At 33.8% G+C, this 19,526-nt stretch overlaps 1 protein-coding gene across 1 annotated transcript in view; it reads left to right on the top strand.

Moving 5' to 3' along the window:
* Window positions 1-19,526, top strand: part of LOC145679220 (protein lin-10-like) — a 492,250-nt gene that overhangs the window by 443,420 nt on the left and 29,304 nt on the right. The window contains exon 10 of the mRNA XM_081749807.1: window positions 15,808-15,894. Within this exon, the coding sequence (XP_081605933.1) occupies window positions 15,808-15,894 (87 nt within the window). The remainder of the gene's footprint in view (window positions 1-15,807; window positions 15,895-19,526) is intronic.

Raw genomic sequence — 19,526 nt, forward strand, 5'->3', positions numbered from 1 at the left:
CCTCCAACACGCCTCATTCCTCTTCTGTAGTTCATTTTGTATACTTGTATGTACTATTCTCTATGTGCATATGGGGGTATATTCTAGAGCAGTGGTTCTTACAGAGAAAATGTTCTGTGGCCGCTGTTGAAAGCTATTGTTTAGATTCTCCAGTCATTCTCATCTGCGTATACAACAATCAACCTAATTAAATACTTTCCAGTGTAGCTTTGGAAGTGAGCTCAGTTATCAGAAAAATAAGTCAAATCTAATGGTGTTTAGTACACTATAATATATTTGCCTTTCAAATTTATAGAATACCGATATTATGCTGGAATTTAATGTTCTCAGTCAATACTTTGAAGTAAGAATAAACGAAGAATGCAACTGAATACGTAAATAACATACTCACAAGAAAATTTCAGTAGACTCTCCTCAAAGCTGTTCGCCAATTTTATTTCGTTTTTGGAACTAGACATGATGAAGGAACGTATCGTTAAGAAATAGTAATTTATTGGCCGCAATGGAATACATGACGAGCATGATCGTACCAGAGAAACGCTGTTCTAGAGTAGTTTAGATTTTTGTTAGCATAATAAAACTACAATGTACGTAATTCTTTAATTAACCATTTTTAACCTCTAATAACATAATGTATAGTGCAATAGTACAAAATAGCGTCGCAAAAGTAATATATATATATAATATGTGTGTGTGTGTGTGTGTGTGTGTGCGAGTTTAAGGGAGAGAGAAAAAAAATCCATGTTATATATTTTTACACACAAATCTTGTGTTATTGAATATAAAAATGGGGCACAGTATAATGTCTTTTCTTTCTTTTTCCTGTAGGAATCATTTTATCCCTTGCACAATCTATTTACCTTTCATCATAGTATATTTTAGAAGCTGTTAATTATACATTACTGTATGTTGCATATTCAGAAAAAAAAAAAGTATTATAATATACATTGATTATGGATGGTGCTTTTTTGCTTTTGCTTTTGTTTCGTGGTTGCATAGCAAAATTTAATGCTGTGGATCTGCGTATTGTTAAATAGATTATGTTATCATAGTGTTAATATTTTTGTTTCTTTAATTTGTGAAATTTTGTATTTGATACATAAATCCATTCTGATTACAGTACCATATTTTTATAATATTCAATATCATATTTCATATGGCAAAAAAACATAAAATTACAAGTAAGTTAGCTGTCAGATTGATATATCCGTATGGCAGGAATTCAGATTTTTTCGTGTTCGAGAGAAAGAGAGAGAGATTGTAGACGTAACTAAATAGAATAGCTACCTTTATTCATTCGATATTCTTTCATTTAAATTAAATGCAGCAAATCGTACCCATGTAAGAACAACTATTTCTAGATATAACTATTGACAACAAATTCAGATGGCTAATTTTTATGGTTTATGAGAAGAAACCAAATTTGTTTTTCAAATCAAAATTGAACTTTATTATCACTTTATATCCATACATTCACTTCAAGAACCCGAAGTGTAAAAGCCAGAGTTACTATTGTAGCCACTGAGGGTATAACACGTAAAAAGTAGATTAGAAATATTTTTACCTGATCCTGACCATCCAAAATTTTAAAATGTAAGAAAATTCAATAATTCGATGTAATCAGTTGTTTGTCTTACGTAACACTCAACATGGAACTTTAAAAGAAATGAGGTATACATGAAATACATTTGTATGTACTTAGGAATTAAATCTATACGAGGATGGCAAAACTTGGTGTCACTTTTTGGCTGTGGAGTTTTGCTCGTATATTTATTCACACTGTGATCAATACGCCGAGAAAAGTTGATAATGCTTTAATTAAAAGTTCGCTATTTGTCAGTAGGTATTTCGTTCTTACGAGTGAACTGAAAGTATTTTTAATTTAACTGAAAATATTTTAATTTGCTCTGCTGTAAAATTGTAGTAGATGTGCGTACCATGTCCTGTCATTCTGGTATAGAAATGTTTGGAGAAAATTTGAATGCATTAGGTAGAAATAAGAGCTGTTAGTGAGTTCTCTCTTTTTCTTTCATAATTATCAAAAGCATCTCATGATTTTCAGTCACTTTCGTGTCAGTTTTGTATTATTTTTCTGTTCTGTACTGACCCCAGTAACTTAAGTATAAAATAATGATGTGGCATTTTTATTTATTTATTGATTGATTTATTTATTTATTTGACTTTAACGTCCCACAATTATGTATCAAGATTAAGGGGACAGTGATAATGATAGAATTAAAAAAAAATGAGAGGGAACGGGAGAAGCCACGCACACGGTGTTTGTCCACTACAAATTCAACTTGGCAGAAGCTATTGTTGCATATTAATGCATTCGAAGTTACTAGTGTAAATACTTGTTTGCATGCTTTCCCTCTGCTACTTATTACTTCACATCTGAGAGTTGGTTGGCAAAATATAGTATGAACTTCTATCATACTACATTATATGAGCGTCTCGGGAGAAGACAATGGTAAGTCACATTTATCTAACTTTCGAGTAAACTGGAAAAGAAAGTTCAACATTCCCATGCAGTGCAATGTAATGACACATTCCAGAAGAGCTTCCTCTGCCCGAAATTAAACTCCCTACATACTGTTCTGTGTCCGTCCCAATCCATTCCAATAATAACTCAATGTCATCGGAAGTGATGTTTATCATTGTCTTCCCCCGAGCCGCCCATGTGTGCAAGATTCATGTGTAAGATTTACCGAGTAAGTAGGGAATATTTTTTAAAACAAAATATAACTTTCACTATAAAATTATCATGAATGTTTTAAATCTTCCTTACTTGGCTCTGGATTTTACTTTCGGAAGGACAGTAAAATCAGTATTGTTAAATTGCCCAAAAAAGTTGTTGCAGATATTATTGTTATAATTATAATTGATCTCAGTTATTTATTTTTTCTATTCTTCCGTAAAATATTCAGAGCATATTTACAAATGCTTGATTTGTCAAATGTGTTTAAATAATAGTGTCCGTATATAAGTGAAGTTTACACTCAAGTCCCTTGGAATTTGTACGATTTTAATCCGAAATATTTAATATTAACCTGACCTTGTTAAGTTAAAATTACAACCTGAATAATCGTTTAGCATTCACTAAGAAACTAGAAAATAAGTGTTAGTACGTATATAACAAGTTCCATCTTGCTCTTTCGTAAATCTATTAATTTCGTTTATTTTATTGTTTCATGTAGTTATTTCGTGGTACGTACTTTTTCTAATGTCAAATGCATATCTTGATGAAATATTAAAAAATAGTATTTTTGTTATTACAAAATTCCGTAACGTATGCTAATGAAATCAACAAAGTAAATTTGTATACTGGTGATTTTATAGTATTTGCATAAATAATGTTAACGAAGATGTGTCGGATGCAGACAGAGAAATTTATACTTCCGTGCGATTAATCCTTCTCTTTAAGATAAGGAAGCAAAATTGATAATTAGGGAAAAGTTTGATAATTGTATTTTAACCTTCAAATAATCTAGAATAGGCACCTGAATCTTTCTGGTGCATATTGAACTATAGGTTCGTCAGATCTCACCACATTGTCTCAATGCTGGAAAGGCATGTTATATTCCAAATAAACAAACATAATCACATACATTTAAAAGATAAAAATTTACTAAGATATGAAAGAAGAACATGTAATGCACCATGAGTTTAAACTAATAATTAACTTTTGTTTTTGATGAATGTGTTATTGTGGTGGCGCTGCTGTTGTCATTGTTTCCTTTGCTGCGTATGCCAACACGATACAGAGACGCTAAAGAAGTATTCATTTTACTCAGTTGTACACAAATCATATTCACTCAAATATTTTAAACCGTAACTGTTCAACGCATATCTTGGAAAAATTTAAAATGAAATGCAAAACTAGATATTAAACTTAGAAAATCACAGTTATAAAGGAGAAAAAAATTAATGGCCTTTGTTTTGTACTATATATATTTGGTGACAAATTGAGAAAGTAAAGATTTGCAATTAAGAGACGTTCATTCATTACTAATTTAGGGTACTTTTAGCCTTTTGTGTTTACATAGCACAACAAACTGTGTAATTACTAGCAACAAATAGAAATATGAAAAGAGGAAGTGGTTTATACAAATATACCCTATATTAAAAAAAAAATGCTTGTGCTTAACAATGTTAATAAAATCGAAACAAAAAAAAAATACATAGTAATTATACGTGCTATTGTTTACTTACTCGATGACTTACCACATTGAACGTTGTGTTCATATTTGTTATATTTTTCGTATTTGTACTGTTTGTTAATATCTAGCGTTCAGTGGAATGTTATTTAAAGATGTTCGTTTGTGTTTCCTTACATGTGAACGTAATGCCTGTGTACTTTGTTCAAATCAACTTTATTTTTAACCTTATTGTGTGCCGTTCGTATGATTAGAATAACATGTCTTAAGTATTATGAATAATTTTTAAACATTTTATTATTGTCTTTTTTTCTTATGCTGGCATTGGTTCTTCTAGGCTTTGGTAAGTTGGAATGCAAATCGTAGCATTTTTATCTTATATTTTTGCATGTTATTAATACTAAGCATCGAATGAATTAAGAAACTTGAAAGTACAATTGTTATTAATTGTTGAAAGCTTTAAATGTATTTTTTTGTGTTGCATATCGGTATTCTAATTTAACGAGTGGATTTAAGCATAGCGGAAATATATATATATATATATCTGTGCAAATTACATACATTAGCAGTTGAAAATTCGAACAGTAGCAGTCGTTCTCTAAGAAATATTTCCAATGTATTTTGGAACACATGGATCGATAATGATATTATAAAACATATAATAAATTCTAAGCTATCAGCACTGAAGGCCTATTAGTTTTACTGAAGGTAATTCAGGTGACCAGCGGATGTTTGAATAAGTTTCATGAATTTACAAAATTGTTGAACCTGTTGCACTAGTTAATAGCGACTGCTGAATTACTATTACGTGCTGTCAGTCATTCTAGAGCTGAAATATTTTATTTATTTATTTATTAAGTTCGTGATTATTATTATTATTATTATTATTATTATTATTATTATTATTATTATTATTATTATTATTATTATTATTATTATTATTAATTTTAGCAGTTTTTAGGAGTAATACTATACAGAAGCCATACTATACAGTGTCAATTTCATTTGTGAAAAGTATTATAGAGGATCTAGGGTATAGGAAATTCAGAGCTAAAGAAATTTTGTTCAGTAACTTTAAGCGAAGTAGGGTAGAAAGAAACTTAGAAAGGAAAATCGTGCAAGAATTAAAATAAAATATATATTAAATTTTATTAATGTTATATACTTCTTTACTGTATTTATTTATTGTGTGTATTACAAGTAGTATGTACGTAAAGGATCATGTGTGTCCCCGTTAAGAAAGGACAAAGAACAATAGATACAATATGCTAGATAACAATGTATTTTCCTATGTCACAGTACATAAATAAATAGCAATTTCTTTCAGCAAAATCAGAACTGCCAATTATTATTTGCATTAACTTTTTATCACCACAAGAGTTTATTTATTTACTTTTTTGGGAACTAAACATAAGAATTTACCCTTGAACATGTTATTGTATTAAGCTTGATGTTATGTATCGACTAATATGTCTTACCTTCGGACAATATTTTAGTAAAAATAGAAAGTAAAATTTAAAGGTTAATAATAGTTTTAGGCTATATCTCAGTAGCAATATTATGTGCTGTTGTCATGCTAGTGACATAATGAAGAGTTTAGTAAGAATATATTTTAGTATCCGTTTCACTTCAATAAGTAGCAGAGTTCTCGGACGGCATCAATTTTTAGGTTTACAAAGAAATTCATTTTCGTTCCTTTTCTCTAAAACAGCTCATGTAGCCTATGTATCGTTTCGTTCAGCTCAATAAAATCTATCGATTGGTGTATTCTCACCTTTTGAAAATGTTTTCCCCGTTAATCAATATTCTAATATATGATACATTGTTAATTATATTCAATTTCATATGTCCAAAAATCTGAGTTCTTATACAAAAATGATCGCCGTAAGATTACAAAAGATTTTTTTAAAAAAATAATAAGTATGACGTACGTATCACGACATATTACTGTATAAGTATTTTTAGATCAATGTCATCTGCACGACAGACGTATCAGCATTTGAGTTCTACTTGTCCCAGTCCTTTTTTATCTAGAGTTAATTACAGCTTTATCAATGTGGGTAAAAGTAATCAGTTTACGGATAACATAGAAGTTAAATTTTTAATTATGGAAATCTAAAATCTAATCATCTTGCATTAGAATTGTGAAGAGTTTGTGCTTATTGAAGGTGGACCCTCGATCTCTGTATCAAAATAACCACACTATAAAACTCAAACTTTGTAATTTGTTAAACACCAACTAGAGGAAATTCACAGCATTAAATTGTAATTATAAAAAGTCTTTATCCCCTCTTGTTTCTTTCTTTTGAATACAAATTTTTCTACGCATGTGGCCATTTTGTTGTTAAAATAGAGCTATGTGTAGAACAACATTTCTCAGTTGGCTGACTATAAGCCGAACCTGTCTTAACATAATATCGTAGGATGCTGGAAAAAAGAGTGTAAGTCAAGAAACTTGATTTGCGGAATATGTTGAGCTTTTTAAGGATTAAAACGCTTCCTTCTCAATTCAATTCGAATTGTTCATAAAATGTTGTATCTGTGTACCTGAAGCCTAAAATCATTAAATATTTACTATCCACTTAAACACTTTCAATTCAAATGGTAATACAAATCGTAATAATAATAATAATAACAGATGTCGTTGTAACAATTTTCTGACATACAATCATTTACTGTAGACAATAAAATCGAGTGTCAATATTTATATATCTGCAGTAATGTATTAAAAAGATTTTGGGTCATTTGCACATTTTTGTCTTTCTCTCTTTTCTCATATCAAATAGATCCAAAAATCGGTAACATTTTAACTACCTAATTCAATTACAATCATTACGTTCATATTTCTTATCGCTTTGTATGTTTGAAAAAAACACTATATTTTAATGTGTCGATTGGTAATTTTATATTTCTTAAATATGGTAATTGGGTCACATGAGATTAAGAGAGTGTGAAAGTATTGTCCAGAAGATATCTAGAGGAGAATAATTCTGAGACTTAAGATATCTATGGATGGATACTTTAAAGAAGTCAACAAATGTCTTAAGTAGATTCGAGCGCATTTAGAAGAACCAGCTTGGTATTGAAAAGTAAAATACCAATATGTCTAAAATGAACGGCCAGTGAATATACATGAATTGGAGACATGGACAGTAACAAAATCAGAGAACGTGCAAATTACACAACGAAGCATGAAAAGGGAGGAGTAACTTTTATACTAGGAATCAACCGGAAAGGTAGGAAAAGAGTTACATGAATCAGAAAGATGAAAGAAGTGATAGACATTATCGTGAAAATAAGAGAATTGAAGTGACAGTGGGCAGAGCATGGTGCAAGAAGAAATGATGTGATCCATGGACAAAAATAGTCCTTGGTCGAAGAACAAGAGACAAGAAAAAAAATTGGGGATGTCGTAATTCAAGATTATGGAGAAAAGTTGGAAATACCTTACCCAGCAGTAGATTGGCAGTAGTTGATTAGTACTGATGATGAAGACAGTGGTGGTTATGATGTGTGATTGTACTTATATGGGACAATTATTAAAATCGTATCAATCATAGGATTTGTTCCGATTTAAGTGATAGGATAACATTATATTTTTAAAAATGTGTAAATAAGTCCTAATTTTAGTGTTCTTCCTTTGTGGAGCGGAAACAAAATCAGTGCAGTGAGCGGAAAGCTTCGTAATAGAACATAGATATATAAACATATACATTTATATCTGCGACAGGATGACGTTTTTTTCATTTTTTCATTGTGAAAAGAAATGAAAGATGCTATTCTTTGCTATTGTATATTTAGAAGTGGCATCAAATGAGTGACAAGCACATGTTCATCGTTGTAAGACTATGGTTAATTCACAGAGCGAAGTCTAACAATTAACTTCGTAAATCTATCATGTAGCTCGATAAGGTTTCATAACCGTGATAAATCAGTGTCTCATACTGTTTGTGTCAATCTATGCCGGTATCTAGTTCAGTGGCGTTCATTATTGCCTTGTGTCCCGTAGCAAGTACTTGAAAGCTTGAATTAAAGCAACAAAACTATATATATATATATATATATATATATATATATATATATATATATATATATATATATATATATATATATATATGGTTATTTATTTATTTATATTTGCTGTACTTGGAAGAGTGAAAGTGGAGAAGCGGCAGTGTAAAACTGGATTAAACCTTTTTTCTTAGGAGAGAGAGAGAGAGACTGACTGACTGTTGTTAATGAAGAGAGGCCAGAGCAGCCAGTAACGTGTAGAACTAACGAAAACACTGCAAAAATTTTGGGAAATTCGTGTCCAAATCATCGGTTGACTGTGAGAAGCGTCGTAGCAAACCAACCAACCATTGCTGGAAAGATAGGAAAATGTTAACTGAAAATTTTGATATGAGGCCAAAAATGGTACCCTGCACCAGCCCACACGTTTAGAATTTTATCCAGTAAACTAATAATTATCTGAACAGTCTCCCTTCTTCGCTGATCTGGTCCCATTGGTTCTTTTTCTTTACTTGAAGCTAATGGAAATATTAAAGTGACATTCAGGACATCAAGGGTAATACGACGATATTTATGGTCGCCACTCAAAATTCCAAAATTGTTTTGAAGAGTTGGCTAGATGCTGGCATATGTATAGCTTCCAAAAGGAAATACTTAGAAGGTGGCCGTAGTGATATTCAGCGATGAGGTATATAGCAATTTTCATAGGATGAATTGACAAACTTAATTATCAGACTTTAAGTATTTTGAATATGACTACGCATATAAAAAGCAATCAAGAGGAGATAATTGGAAGTATTTATCTTCTTATGTGCTTTTCCTGTCATTGAAGTGATTAGTAAATTAAGAAAAATTGACCATATTAACATAAATTTATGTAAGAATGTTATTGACGTCATGATAAAGAATTTACGTATTTCTTTGCCTTTTCCGTGTTGTTCTTCCTTACATTCGTGGACCCAGGTCCATTTTTAATTAAAAAAGAAAAAAAGAAAAGTACAGCAAATCTATTAACTTTTCCACTTCTTGTAGAACTGGGAAGTGCTCGTGATCCATATGCGTTTCTTAGATCCCCGCCACATTATAACAAGTTTGTTCTTAAAGTCGAATATTTAAATCACCTCTGTGTACTTTACCATCCCGAGTAAATTGTTCTTACATATATACGTAACCTAACGTGCGTATTTACTGTATGCGAGCCAACTGTGCTGAAGCTGTTGATGAAAACTCAAAAAACCATCCACTATTGTCATAGAACCTGTCACCCAAATACAAAGTGGAAGAAGGAAACGTCAATTGGAGTTTCGTGGCTTCGTAATTAAGTGTTAATCTTCATTGCTATGGTTGCCACAGAACTGTTAGTGCCAAGAAATTTTTGCTTTAATATAAACTAGGCTATATTGCCTTTCTCAAATCTTTAGTTAATCATATTCTTTTAACTGCGTTCTTAAAAGTCAGGTAACCTTTACACTAATTTAGAATTTTATTATGTTGGTATGTAAGAAGTGCTTTCCCATTAATGTATTTTCTGTTATTATTTTCCGTATGAATTGATCAACTACAACTTAGGGTGAGCTGTGCTAAAAAAAATACACTAACTCCCAAAATGGTATACGTAAGTGATCTGCTGATATTTGAATGTAATTATTGTTACATAGAAAAAAAATTCATTTGAAATCTTCGCAGCAGATTTGTGTTGATTTTACAAATAAATGACAAGTCATCTAATCATGAGGTCCATAGAGCGAATTTAATATTTATAATTGCTACGTAGCCGAGCCAAAGCTGACTTAATAATAAATCAAATGCAATTTTGAGAGTAGCAGAGGGGAATCTAGTTTTATTCAAGATAAAATCTTAACATGTTGAGGCTTGTCTAACAAGTGCGTAGGGGTTTAAAGTTCGAAGTTTTTTAACAATCAAAAATGAATCGAAGACATTTCATGTTGTAATTAAGTAGTAATTCGAAGTTCAAGAAGACGAACAGGCGAACTGAATTTAACGGTAGAAAGTAAACAGTCCAGGTCATACACCTTTCTGGCATCCTTCATACATAAACCCAGTCTGGTCTTGGAAATAAGGAGAAAGAATCATCGACTGCCCATGCTTTATGTTCTTGGTACCATCTTTATTACTCTACCGCATTAGGAGCGGTAAACAGATTTTTCGAAATCGCAAGCTGACCACAGATGTTGAGATTATGCGGATTTCCTCGGATTATGATTATAGAAACAGGCCATTCTAGATGCCGATCGAGTTCTGCAATAAGTTGTGCCGCATTAGCTCTATGGTTCTTCGTGACAATCCTATTTAATATTCGTCAATCCTATTTTCACCCAGACTTCGTTTTCGTCCACTATTCCTCTTCTCTGATGATGTCTTGTCACGAGTTCCGTATGCCGTCCACAGCTTGAACACTATCGTTCTTGATACACCTAGCATACTGGCAATTGCTGCATCTAACATTGCACCCGTTACCCCCGTTGAAATCAGAGAGGTCTTCCATTTTGCAAACCATCGCACACACAAATCCATACTACTCTTATCACCCAACAAAGCATTACCTCAAGACAGTTCGAGCTCGAATGTTCAGTGTTTCTAACTCAAAGAGATTAGTTGTTGCATTATATGAGTGCTACCATTATTTTAATAAGTATCTGCATGTTAGAAGAAAGGTCGATATTTAAAAGAAGAATAAAATGATAGAAGAATAAATTTGTTGTGATTGATATACAAGTACGTCCCTTCTGGACCGAGTCACCGTGAACCTGCAGACATTTCTGCTAGCTTGACACAAGCTTCTGTATACCCTCTGCGTAAAAATCTTCCATCTGAGAACAGCGAGTCCAGAACTGATGTCTTGAGCACTTCACTGTTGTTGAAGCGCTTCGATGCAATCTACCTTTTCAGGTGAAAGGTAGGGACGATCCAAGATGTCATCCCTATCCCCCCTCCAGTGGCCAAAAATCACGTGCAACTGTCACTGTTTACTCTATGTGAGCGTCTGTCAGCATTTTTGGCACCCACTTCGTGTACAATGTGTGATAACTCTGCTTGTCAGTCACAATCCGATGCATTGTTTCTGCAGATACTTCTGGAAACTCTTTGGGGAGTTCAGTTGTTGTAAACCGCGATTGGACCGCACTACCAGATTATCCATCTGAACACTAGGTCTTCCACTGCGCTCATCGTCAGAAAATTTAAACGCCCTTCCCAATAATCTTTGCATCATTGCCTGACCTTCCCTGCACTCATTACTGTCTGTTCGTAAATGACACACAATTCCCGATTACGTCAGTTGCATTCCGTCGTGTGGCGTTCTGAAATCGTATGACAGATCTCACTTCACATTTGCTGGGATTTTGTATTACGGCAACCATTTCACCTTACTACTACTGGCACGCACGTAACTCCATTTCTATTTCTGTCGCAAGCGTAGAATACTAAGGCATGCTCCAGCGCATGCTTAACTTTTATACATGCGCCACGCTTTTGAATTAGTCTGTATGACTTGTATTTTTGATGCACCAAAATGACTGAATTACTGTCAAAAGTCGTAGCACTTTCCTGGGAGGCAGCCTGGAAAATGTGTATGCAACAAATGGAGTATACAATATAAACGTGTATCGTTGATTGATAATAATGCTTCATAGGCAACACGTCCTTTACAGAAAGATTCAGTGAAGTAACTCTACAATCTTTAAATTGCAATTATGTTTAGATGTGTTTTTTTTTTTTTTTTTTTTCACATAAATAGTTTACCAATAGTTTACAGTTTAGAAAGTGTGTGATAGTTAAGAAATTAAAATGGAAGTGCCATAAACAATAATTTCACGGTATCTTCAAGGTAACACTCGTTCGAATAGGTGAGCATAAGGTATTGTGGAATTTCTTCTTTAATAAGGATCATCTTTTACATCAAAAGTATAGGGACCTTTTCCCATTTATTTCATTAATTTTATTTAGTAAAACATTCAAAGTAGACTACCAAAACATTAGGAATTAACAGAGCATCCAATTTGGTGCTGCTTGGGATACTAATTCAGAGTCAGGTTCTAGACCCTGAATACTGAGAAATTAACTTTAAATCATCCCATCACTTCTTGATTGAAACTTCATAACATGTTTTGTGTAATGTTAAAATAGTCATACAACGTCTGTAGTATATTTGGATTAAATCGTTGATCTACCTACAGTGCTGTAGTGAATTTTTCATGCCTATTTTTCGTTTAGATTTTATGCTGTTTTAAGAAATTTAGTTTGAAAATTAATTTTATGCACAAGTGCAATTTAAAATTTACTAAGCATATCTGTTCAATTAGGCTTCCATAAACATAGTATAAAGAACATATTTTTCTTATAAATAGCATGGCTAGATCATAATATCTCTTAAAAAATAAAAGAAGAAAGTGTATTTTTTCTATTATTATTATTTTCAGAATTTTTATTTATTTATTATTAATATTTTGACTATTTTTATTATTTTGACTTTTTCCCTTTAAATCTTTTTAATGAATCAAATCTAATCTAACTGGATCAATTTATTATTTTCAGAAACGTCCCTTTCCGGATTGTGCATTTCTTACAGTATTGAAATTAGCGTCCGAGGAGTAAGAACGAAAAACGATATACAGAAAATATTGTCATCACTGGTGGCTCAGCACCCTTCTGACAATCAGAAAAATTGGGATTACATTTTGCAATGAGAAAGTTAGAATTAATCATTTGGAAAGGAGGGGTGCTTGTGATAAAATTAATTGTTCAAAATTTTGGAGATTGTATTGTAGTTTGTGGGATAGATTAGATGAAAAAAGTAAGATTATTTGATATGTACCTTGAAATGAATTGATGTCTTGTTCCGTGAGTACTACAATGTTGTTGTTAAATATGATTTCAGAAAAATAATTAAGTAAATAAATAACTTCAATCCTTAAGAGAGAATAAATATTCTAGTGTTTCCCTCAGTTTTCCAAAATTCGACTCCTGGTTTCTGCATGGCTTAGTGATGTGCAAACGCTATCTGTAAACATTTCCTCGGGATACTTTTAATTGTTTGCTTCCACTTCTATATCTCATATCATCATCATTATTGTCATCGAGTCCACTCATGTACAAAACAGAATCTCGAGCTGGAAAATCTAAGGTAAATAATAATAATAATTTTTATCTCGTTAAATCAGACGTATAAGTGAATTAGGGAACAAGTTGAATGCGATTTTATCGTCGTGTGCGTCAATATAAAGTTTTCTTTGTTAAAATAACCTGTCTATGCGAAAGGCCCTATTTCTTATAATCTGAGCTTTTGCTCATAGATAAATTGAGAACAAATGACTGATACAGTGAGAAACCAAATCTTTGAGGCATGGAGAGCAAAAGAGTAAGAAATATATGTGTCGTAAATATTAAAAATAAAAATTAAATTAAATTAAATTTTAAAAAATCAATTTGTGGCATTTGTAAGTCTTAAATAATTAATTTTGTTTTTAAATTGTAATTTCAAATTTGGCTTGCTTCTAACCTGGGTTCGTACCGTGATACACGGAAGATATTCATCAAAAATAAACCTAATTTTAGATAAAATAGAAATTAAGAATTGCCTGTATAAGGAAATCTAATGATTCATGATAAAGACTTAGTTTTTCATTCCTAACCAGTAGTTATACAATGAGAGAAACAATATTTTGTACCATCGCGAGAAGAGTAAATATGTTAAAACGCATGTACGACATAAAGTTAGAGACAATGAAATTTTAAGAATACGAAATAAAAAAAAAAAAAAAAAGTGTTATGCCGTTTTCTCCTTGCTAACCAAGAATACGATCCCGGATTCTATTCCCGATAAAGGCACTCGGTCAAAAAGATGTAAAAACTTTTTCAGGTCATCTATCCTGATTTGAGGTTTTATCTAGGTTTTCCTCATTTACACCAGGCAAATGCCTAGATGATACATAACTTACTGGTTCCAGGCCGCTTCCTTCCTTTCCCACTTGCCTGACAGTTTGCTCCTCGACGGACGTCATCCCTCATACGTGAGGGACTTAAGGCCATTGATTACGGTAACTCTCAGAAATATGTATGAATAAATACATAAATAAAATAACCAAGGAATACCTTGTTTGCTGGAAATTGACCTTAATTCATCTCAAGTTTTGCGTACTGTTCATTTCTGGCATTATTGAAAATAATAATCATAATAATGATCGGGAGGAAAGCAGATCGATCTATATATGACACATCAAGCAGTAGTAGATAAAGTTCTACAAACATGCTAGGCATAAGCAGCAAACTACAACTAAAAATAAATATTCGGAGAAGACATCACATCTTCTTTGCTGCAACTTATCGAATGACTACTTAGAATTATAGTTAAAAATTACAACATACAATAGACAATTTTGACCTAGCTAATTTAAAATCAGCAGAGCTACAACACAAATAAGTTTACACTATAAATTGCAGTCAGAATTCAGTGAATGTAATTAATCATTGTCATTTCCGTTGGAAACCATATATCTTTATTCCGAAAAGATTTTTACCAAGTTTCAAATCAACAGTAATTGGAGGTGATAATAATCGTACACGAAAGTGCTTCGCCTGTCACTATCGAAAATAAAGAGAAAGACTACAACAAAATCACTAAAAATGTGATCTTTTCATCGTAATGTCCTGTTTTAATTTCCTTTTTTATGAGATAAAATTTGTGCCAAGTATGTGTACTTTCCTCAAATTATACTTCATAAAAGAGAAACTTTAAATAGGACATCAAGTAGAAAGCTCACGTCTTTATCGACTGATTATACTGTTTTCCTTTTGCTTCATGTTGAATATAGACAAGAGGACTATATCTTCACCTCCAAATACTGATGACTTATAAACCTGCTAAAAAGCACCTTTTGGATTTCAAACTTAAATTTTATTTTTTATATTTGACCTTAAATTCTTTCTGTTCTTTAAAATTTGTAATATCAACTCAGTTTTAACTATTCTTTTAAGCTATGATAACCTATTTTAGCTTTAATTTATACTTGTGCAATATCGTCAGTTTATTAGTACACGTAGATTCATGTTACTCCTATAACATTGATTTATTTTTTTATATAATTTTTTTGTTGTAATGGCACTCATAACAGTTCTACTGTGTATACATTTCTAACTTGTTAGGCAACATTTCCACGTTTAGAGGTTTAATGAAGAAAAATTCTTTTTCGCCTATTTTTATTTTTTCATTTTCTAAATTTTTAAAACAATATGAATGTGAAAGCATTCGCTAATACTAATATTGAAATGTGTTCAGGATAACTTGATGGTGACGAAAATGTTCTTCATTTCATGGAATCTAATGGTTCTTATGACTGAATTCAATAACCTAGCTCTGTATCTCGCGTACAGAAATAAATTATTGAGTTCATTTGATATCTACTCTTAGCATCCATCAGCAGGTAGTTTTATGAATGTTAACATTGTAACTCAAATCCTGTATGTAAGCACCGGGTAAATTATTTGCAAGTTAATGTTCTCTTTGGGGACAATTGCTAAAAGTGAACTGGTGATACAAATATAAAATAACTACTATTAAGTGTAGTTATTTTATATTATTAAGTGTAGTATTATTAAATGTAACATTTATTTTTGCTTACAGGCACCTGAGGGAGAAAGCCAACCAAGTACTGAAGTTGACCTCTTCATATCGACGGAAAAAATAATGGTTCTTAATACTGATCTGAAGGTACTTTATTCACAGTTACTTTTATTTATTTATTTTTTTTTAAAGACAATTAATATTAAATGCTGCGTTTCCCGTAACAAATATCCTCATAACATCAAGATCACTATATTGGTTCCAGAGTCGATTCCCGGTGGGAGAGCATTCAACACATTACGATGGTTCGAATTCCACCTCAAAATTAAAGATCCACGTCTCATGCATAACCTGGGTGTTGTAAAGCGACACCAAACTTCAACAAATCCAAGATCATTATAGTCAAATTTTCTGAGTGTATACAATATCAAAATAACTAAAAACGAAGAAAGTACACTTAGTTCACAAACACAGTTATTCCTTTAAAAGATACAAAAATGTTATTGTTTGAAGCTTAGTTTTCACATATAAAGAACTCACAATATTATTCTTCTCTAAGCCAATATATTATAAAGGTAACCGAGAAAGTTCTGTCACTTTTTGAGGAGGTCTGGTGTTCCATTGGCCCTCACACCATCAATTGAATGCGAATGGAGGTAAGGTGAAGGTCAGTTGTTGGTGTGAGTAATCCCACCTAGTTGTGGCAATTCAGTTACACCGTGAACTTGCGTAAGGACAGAGTGAACATGGGACCTCCACAGAGCGTCATAAGGACGTGTATGCTGTACGAGTTCAAACTGGGATCAAACGCCATTGCAGCCGGGCGGAAGATATGCCAGGCCTTTGGTGAGGGTGTCGTGACTACATGGACAGTGCAGCGGTGGTTTAACAAGTTTAAGGACGGTGATGAAACACTCGAAGACGCACCATGTGCCGGAGGACCAACACATGTACAAAATGAAGATCTTCATCAAGCAATTGAGGCGAACAATTGCCAGACATGTGAGGAACTGGGACTACAATTCACTGGGAGTGGAGAAACCATTTGGCAGCACCTCCATAAACTTGGGAAGCACTACAAGTTGGGTCGATGGGTCCCACATGATTTCACTCCGAGCCAGAAGGCAGCGCGAGCAGATACTTGTGTTTCTTTGCTGTCCTGTCTGAGGAAGGAGCCGTTTCTGGACAGGGTGTTGACATGTGATGAGAAGTGGGTCTTGTACGAAGCTCCACGGCGCTGTCATCATTGGTTAGCATCCCATGAACCGGTTCAAAAACAGCCGAAACCAGTACTGCACCAGAAGAAGGTCCTTCTGTGTGTTTGGTGGACTGCTCGCGGCATCGTGCATCGGGAAATGCTACCAGCTGTTCAGGGTATCAATGCAACTGTATACTGTCAGCAGTTGAGTCGTGTTCAAGAAAAAACTCAAAACTCTGGAGCTAACACTTCTGAACTGCAAAGGGGTCCTCCTGTTACAGGACAATGCTAAGCCCCACGTGACTAGGATGATCGGAGACACCATTCTACGCCTTGGATGGAAACACTATTGCACGGACATTGCACCGTACGATTATCACCTGTTGCATTCCTTGGACATTCACTTAGAGGACGCCAGTTACGATCCCTAGTCAGGGCCGGATTAAGGAAGGGGCTTAGGAGGGCTATAGCCCCGGGCCTCCACTCTGATCAAAATCTGAACTGGCATATTTCCTTAACTTTCTTACTGGCACAGAAATGTATTAGGTGTAGTCAGCAGGGGCCACTCATTTTTTCTAGCCCCGGGCCTCCAGATAGGTTAATCTAGCCCTGTCCCTAGTAGAGGTACAAAATGCATTTGATACTTTCTTCGCTTCACGGTCCACGAAGTTCTACCGCGATAGAATTCATGGCCTTCCAGAACGTTGGGAGAAGGTCGTCGATGCTGATGGGAACTATTTTTGATCTTCCAGGTACGTATTGATGTTCGAAGGTGGTGAGTGAAAAAGCGACAGAACTTTCTCGGTTACCTTTATAATATTAATGAAGACATAGTAAAAATAATTTTGATTGTTTCTTACTCTTCCGTCTTTTGAAATATACAGCTTGAGCTGCGGCTGTAATATATTGTATGTATTGATAATATGCTGCTTATATATCGTGGTCTTGGGGTACGATGATATACAGTATGTACAGATACTTATCAATTTAATGGGGATACCTTAAAAATTGTGCAACTCACCAGGTTAATATGGTGCTGGACCACCTTTCAGCCTTCGAACAGCTCTGATGCGACTTGGAATGGAGTCGAGAATGCTAGCAAGTGGAACATTACTCCATTACCCATACAATGCATCACTCTGTTTCTTGAGAGATAATATAGGCGGTAATCTGCGCCGGATTCTCGTCTCCGAAACGAGCCACATATATTCAATTATATTCACATTCGGAGATTAGGCCAGATTAGGTGTTGAAATTCATCCAGATGTTCCTCATACCACCATTCAGCTATGTGAATGGGCGCATTATTAACTTGAATATGGCGCCCTTACTCGGTAACATGTGAACCACAGGATGCACATGGTCTCCAAAATGACGACATAATCACGGCCAGTGACTGGTAGGCGACAACATAGGATTCACTGAAAATTAGGATTGCGGCCCATAGCATCAAACAGCCGTCATCATGTTTCACGATTGGCTCGAGTCACTGAGGATCTGCTTGTTTGAGCGTCCATCATATACAAACATCGGCCATGGTTAGAAATAAGGTGAAGATATCACACGTTTCTAATCATGAGCGATCCATGTTACATTCTTGCAGCACCATTAGTGTTATGCTAGAGCGTTGTGGTCACTTGCTAGCGGTTTTCTGCGAGCAGCACGACCCCATTTGTCCATATAATGTAGCTCGCGACGACTGTGATTATCGACACAATCTGTGGGAGGTACTACTTGAGTTCCTTTGTCAGTTGCAATGTCGCACAACAGTTATGAGTGACAATCCTCATTAATGCTCGACGGAACCTATCACTGAGGGTTTTCTTCCATCAACAGTTGTTCTTCTTCACCGATGTGGTTTACGTGAGTTTTGTGGCGTCATCATCTTTGGCATTGTCTCTCGCAACACGCTCAACCCTGACTTTTCACTTTCGTCATGTTGCACCACATAACCGAGCGCCAACAATTTGCCCACTTTGAAATCAGAGAGGTCGCTCATTTGGCACTCTTACTGTTTGTTCAGTTCAGTGCACACTGAGATTCTATTGTCTCTTACGTAGTACGGAGTTTACCGTAAGCACAGTATCACCAACAGCCTAGTACTGCGGTCGCCACCTGATCGTTGCCAATCCAGACATCTGACGTGTCTCCAGTTCTAGATGTTTCCATTAGATCGATAAGAATCTGTATATATCGGACGTTACAAGCGGAATGTTGAATGAGTACCTTCCTTTCCTAAACTAGTATTGCTTCTAATAGTCTACTTATTCATTCTGTAATTTTCAGCTCAATTATTTACTTCATTTTTAAGCCAGAAAATATATATTGAATATTCACTTTCGTGCAAACAATTTTGTTGCAATAGCAAATTATTATTTATTTTTTTTTTTCCTATTTAGTAAATTATCAAATTTAATTATATTGTAAGTGTAAGCATACATGCATCTATAAAACGCAAACTTCCTGTTTTCTCTCAATAAGAAATGGAGATTGAAATGTATTAAGTGAGAAGATAGTATAGTAGATTTTTCTGAAGTATGTTTGTCATCATCTAGGGCTTTCGCACGATCCTTTGTTCGAT

Source organism: Thermobia domestica, chromosome 2, assembly GCF_964235325.1.
Source record: "Thermobia domestica chromosome 2, izTheDome1.hap1.1, whole genome shotgun sequence".
NCBI lineage: Eukaryota > Metazoa > Arthropoda > Insecta > Zygentoma > Lepismatidae > Thermobia > Thermobia domestica.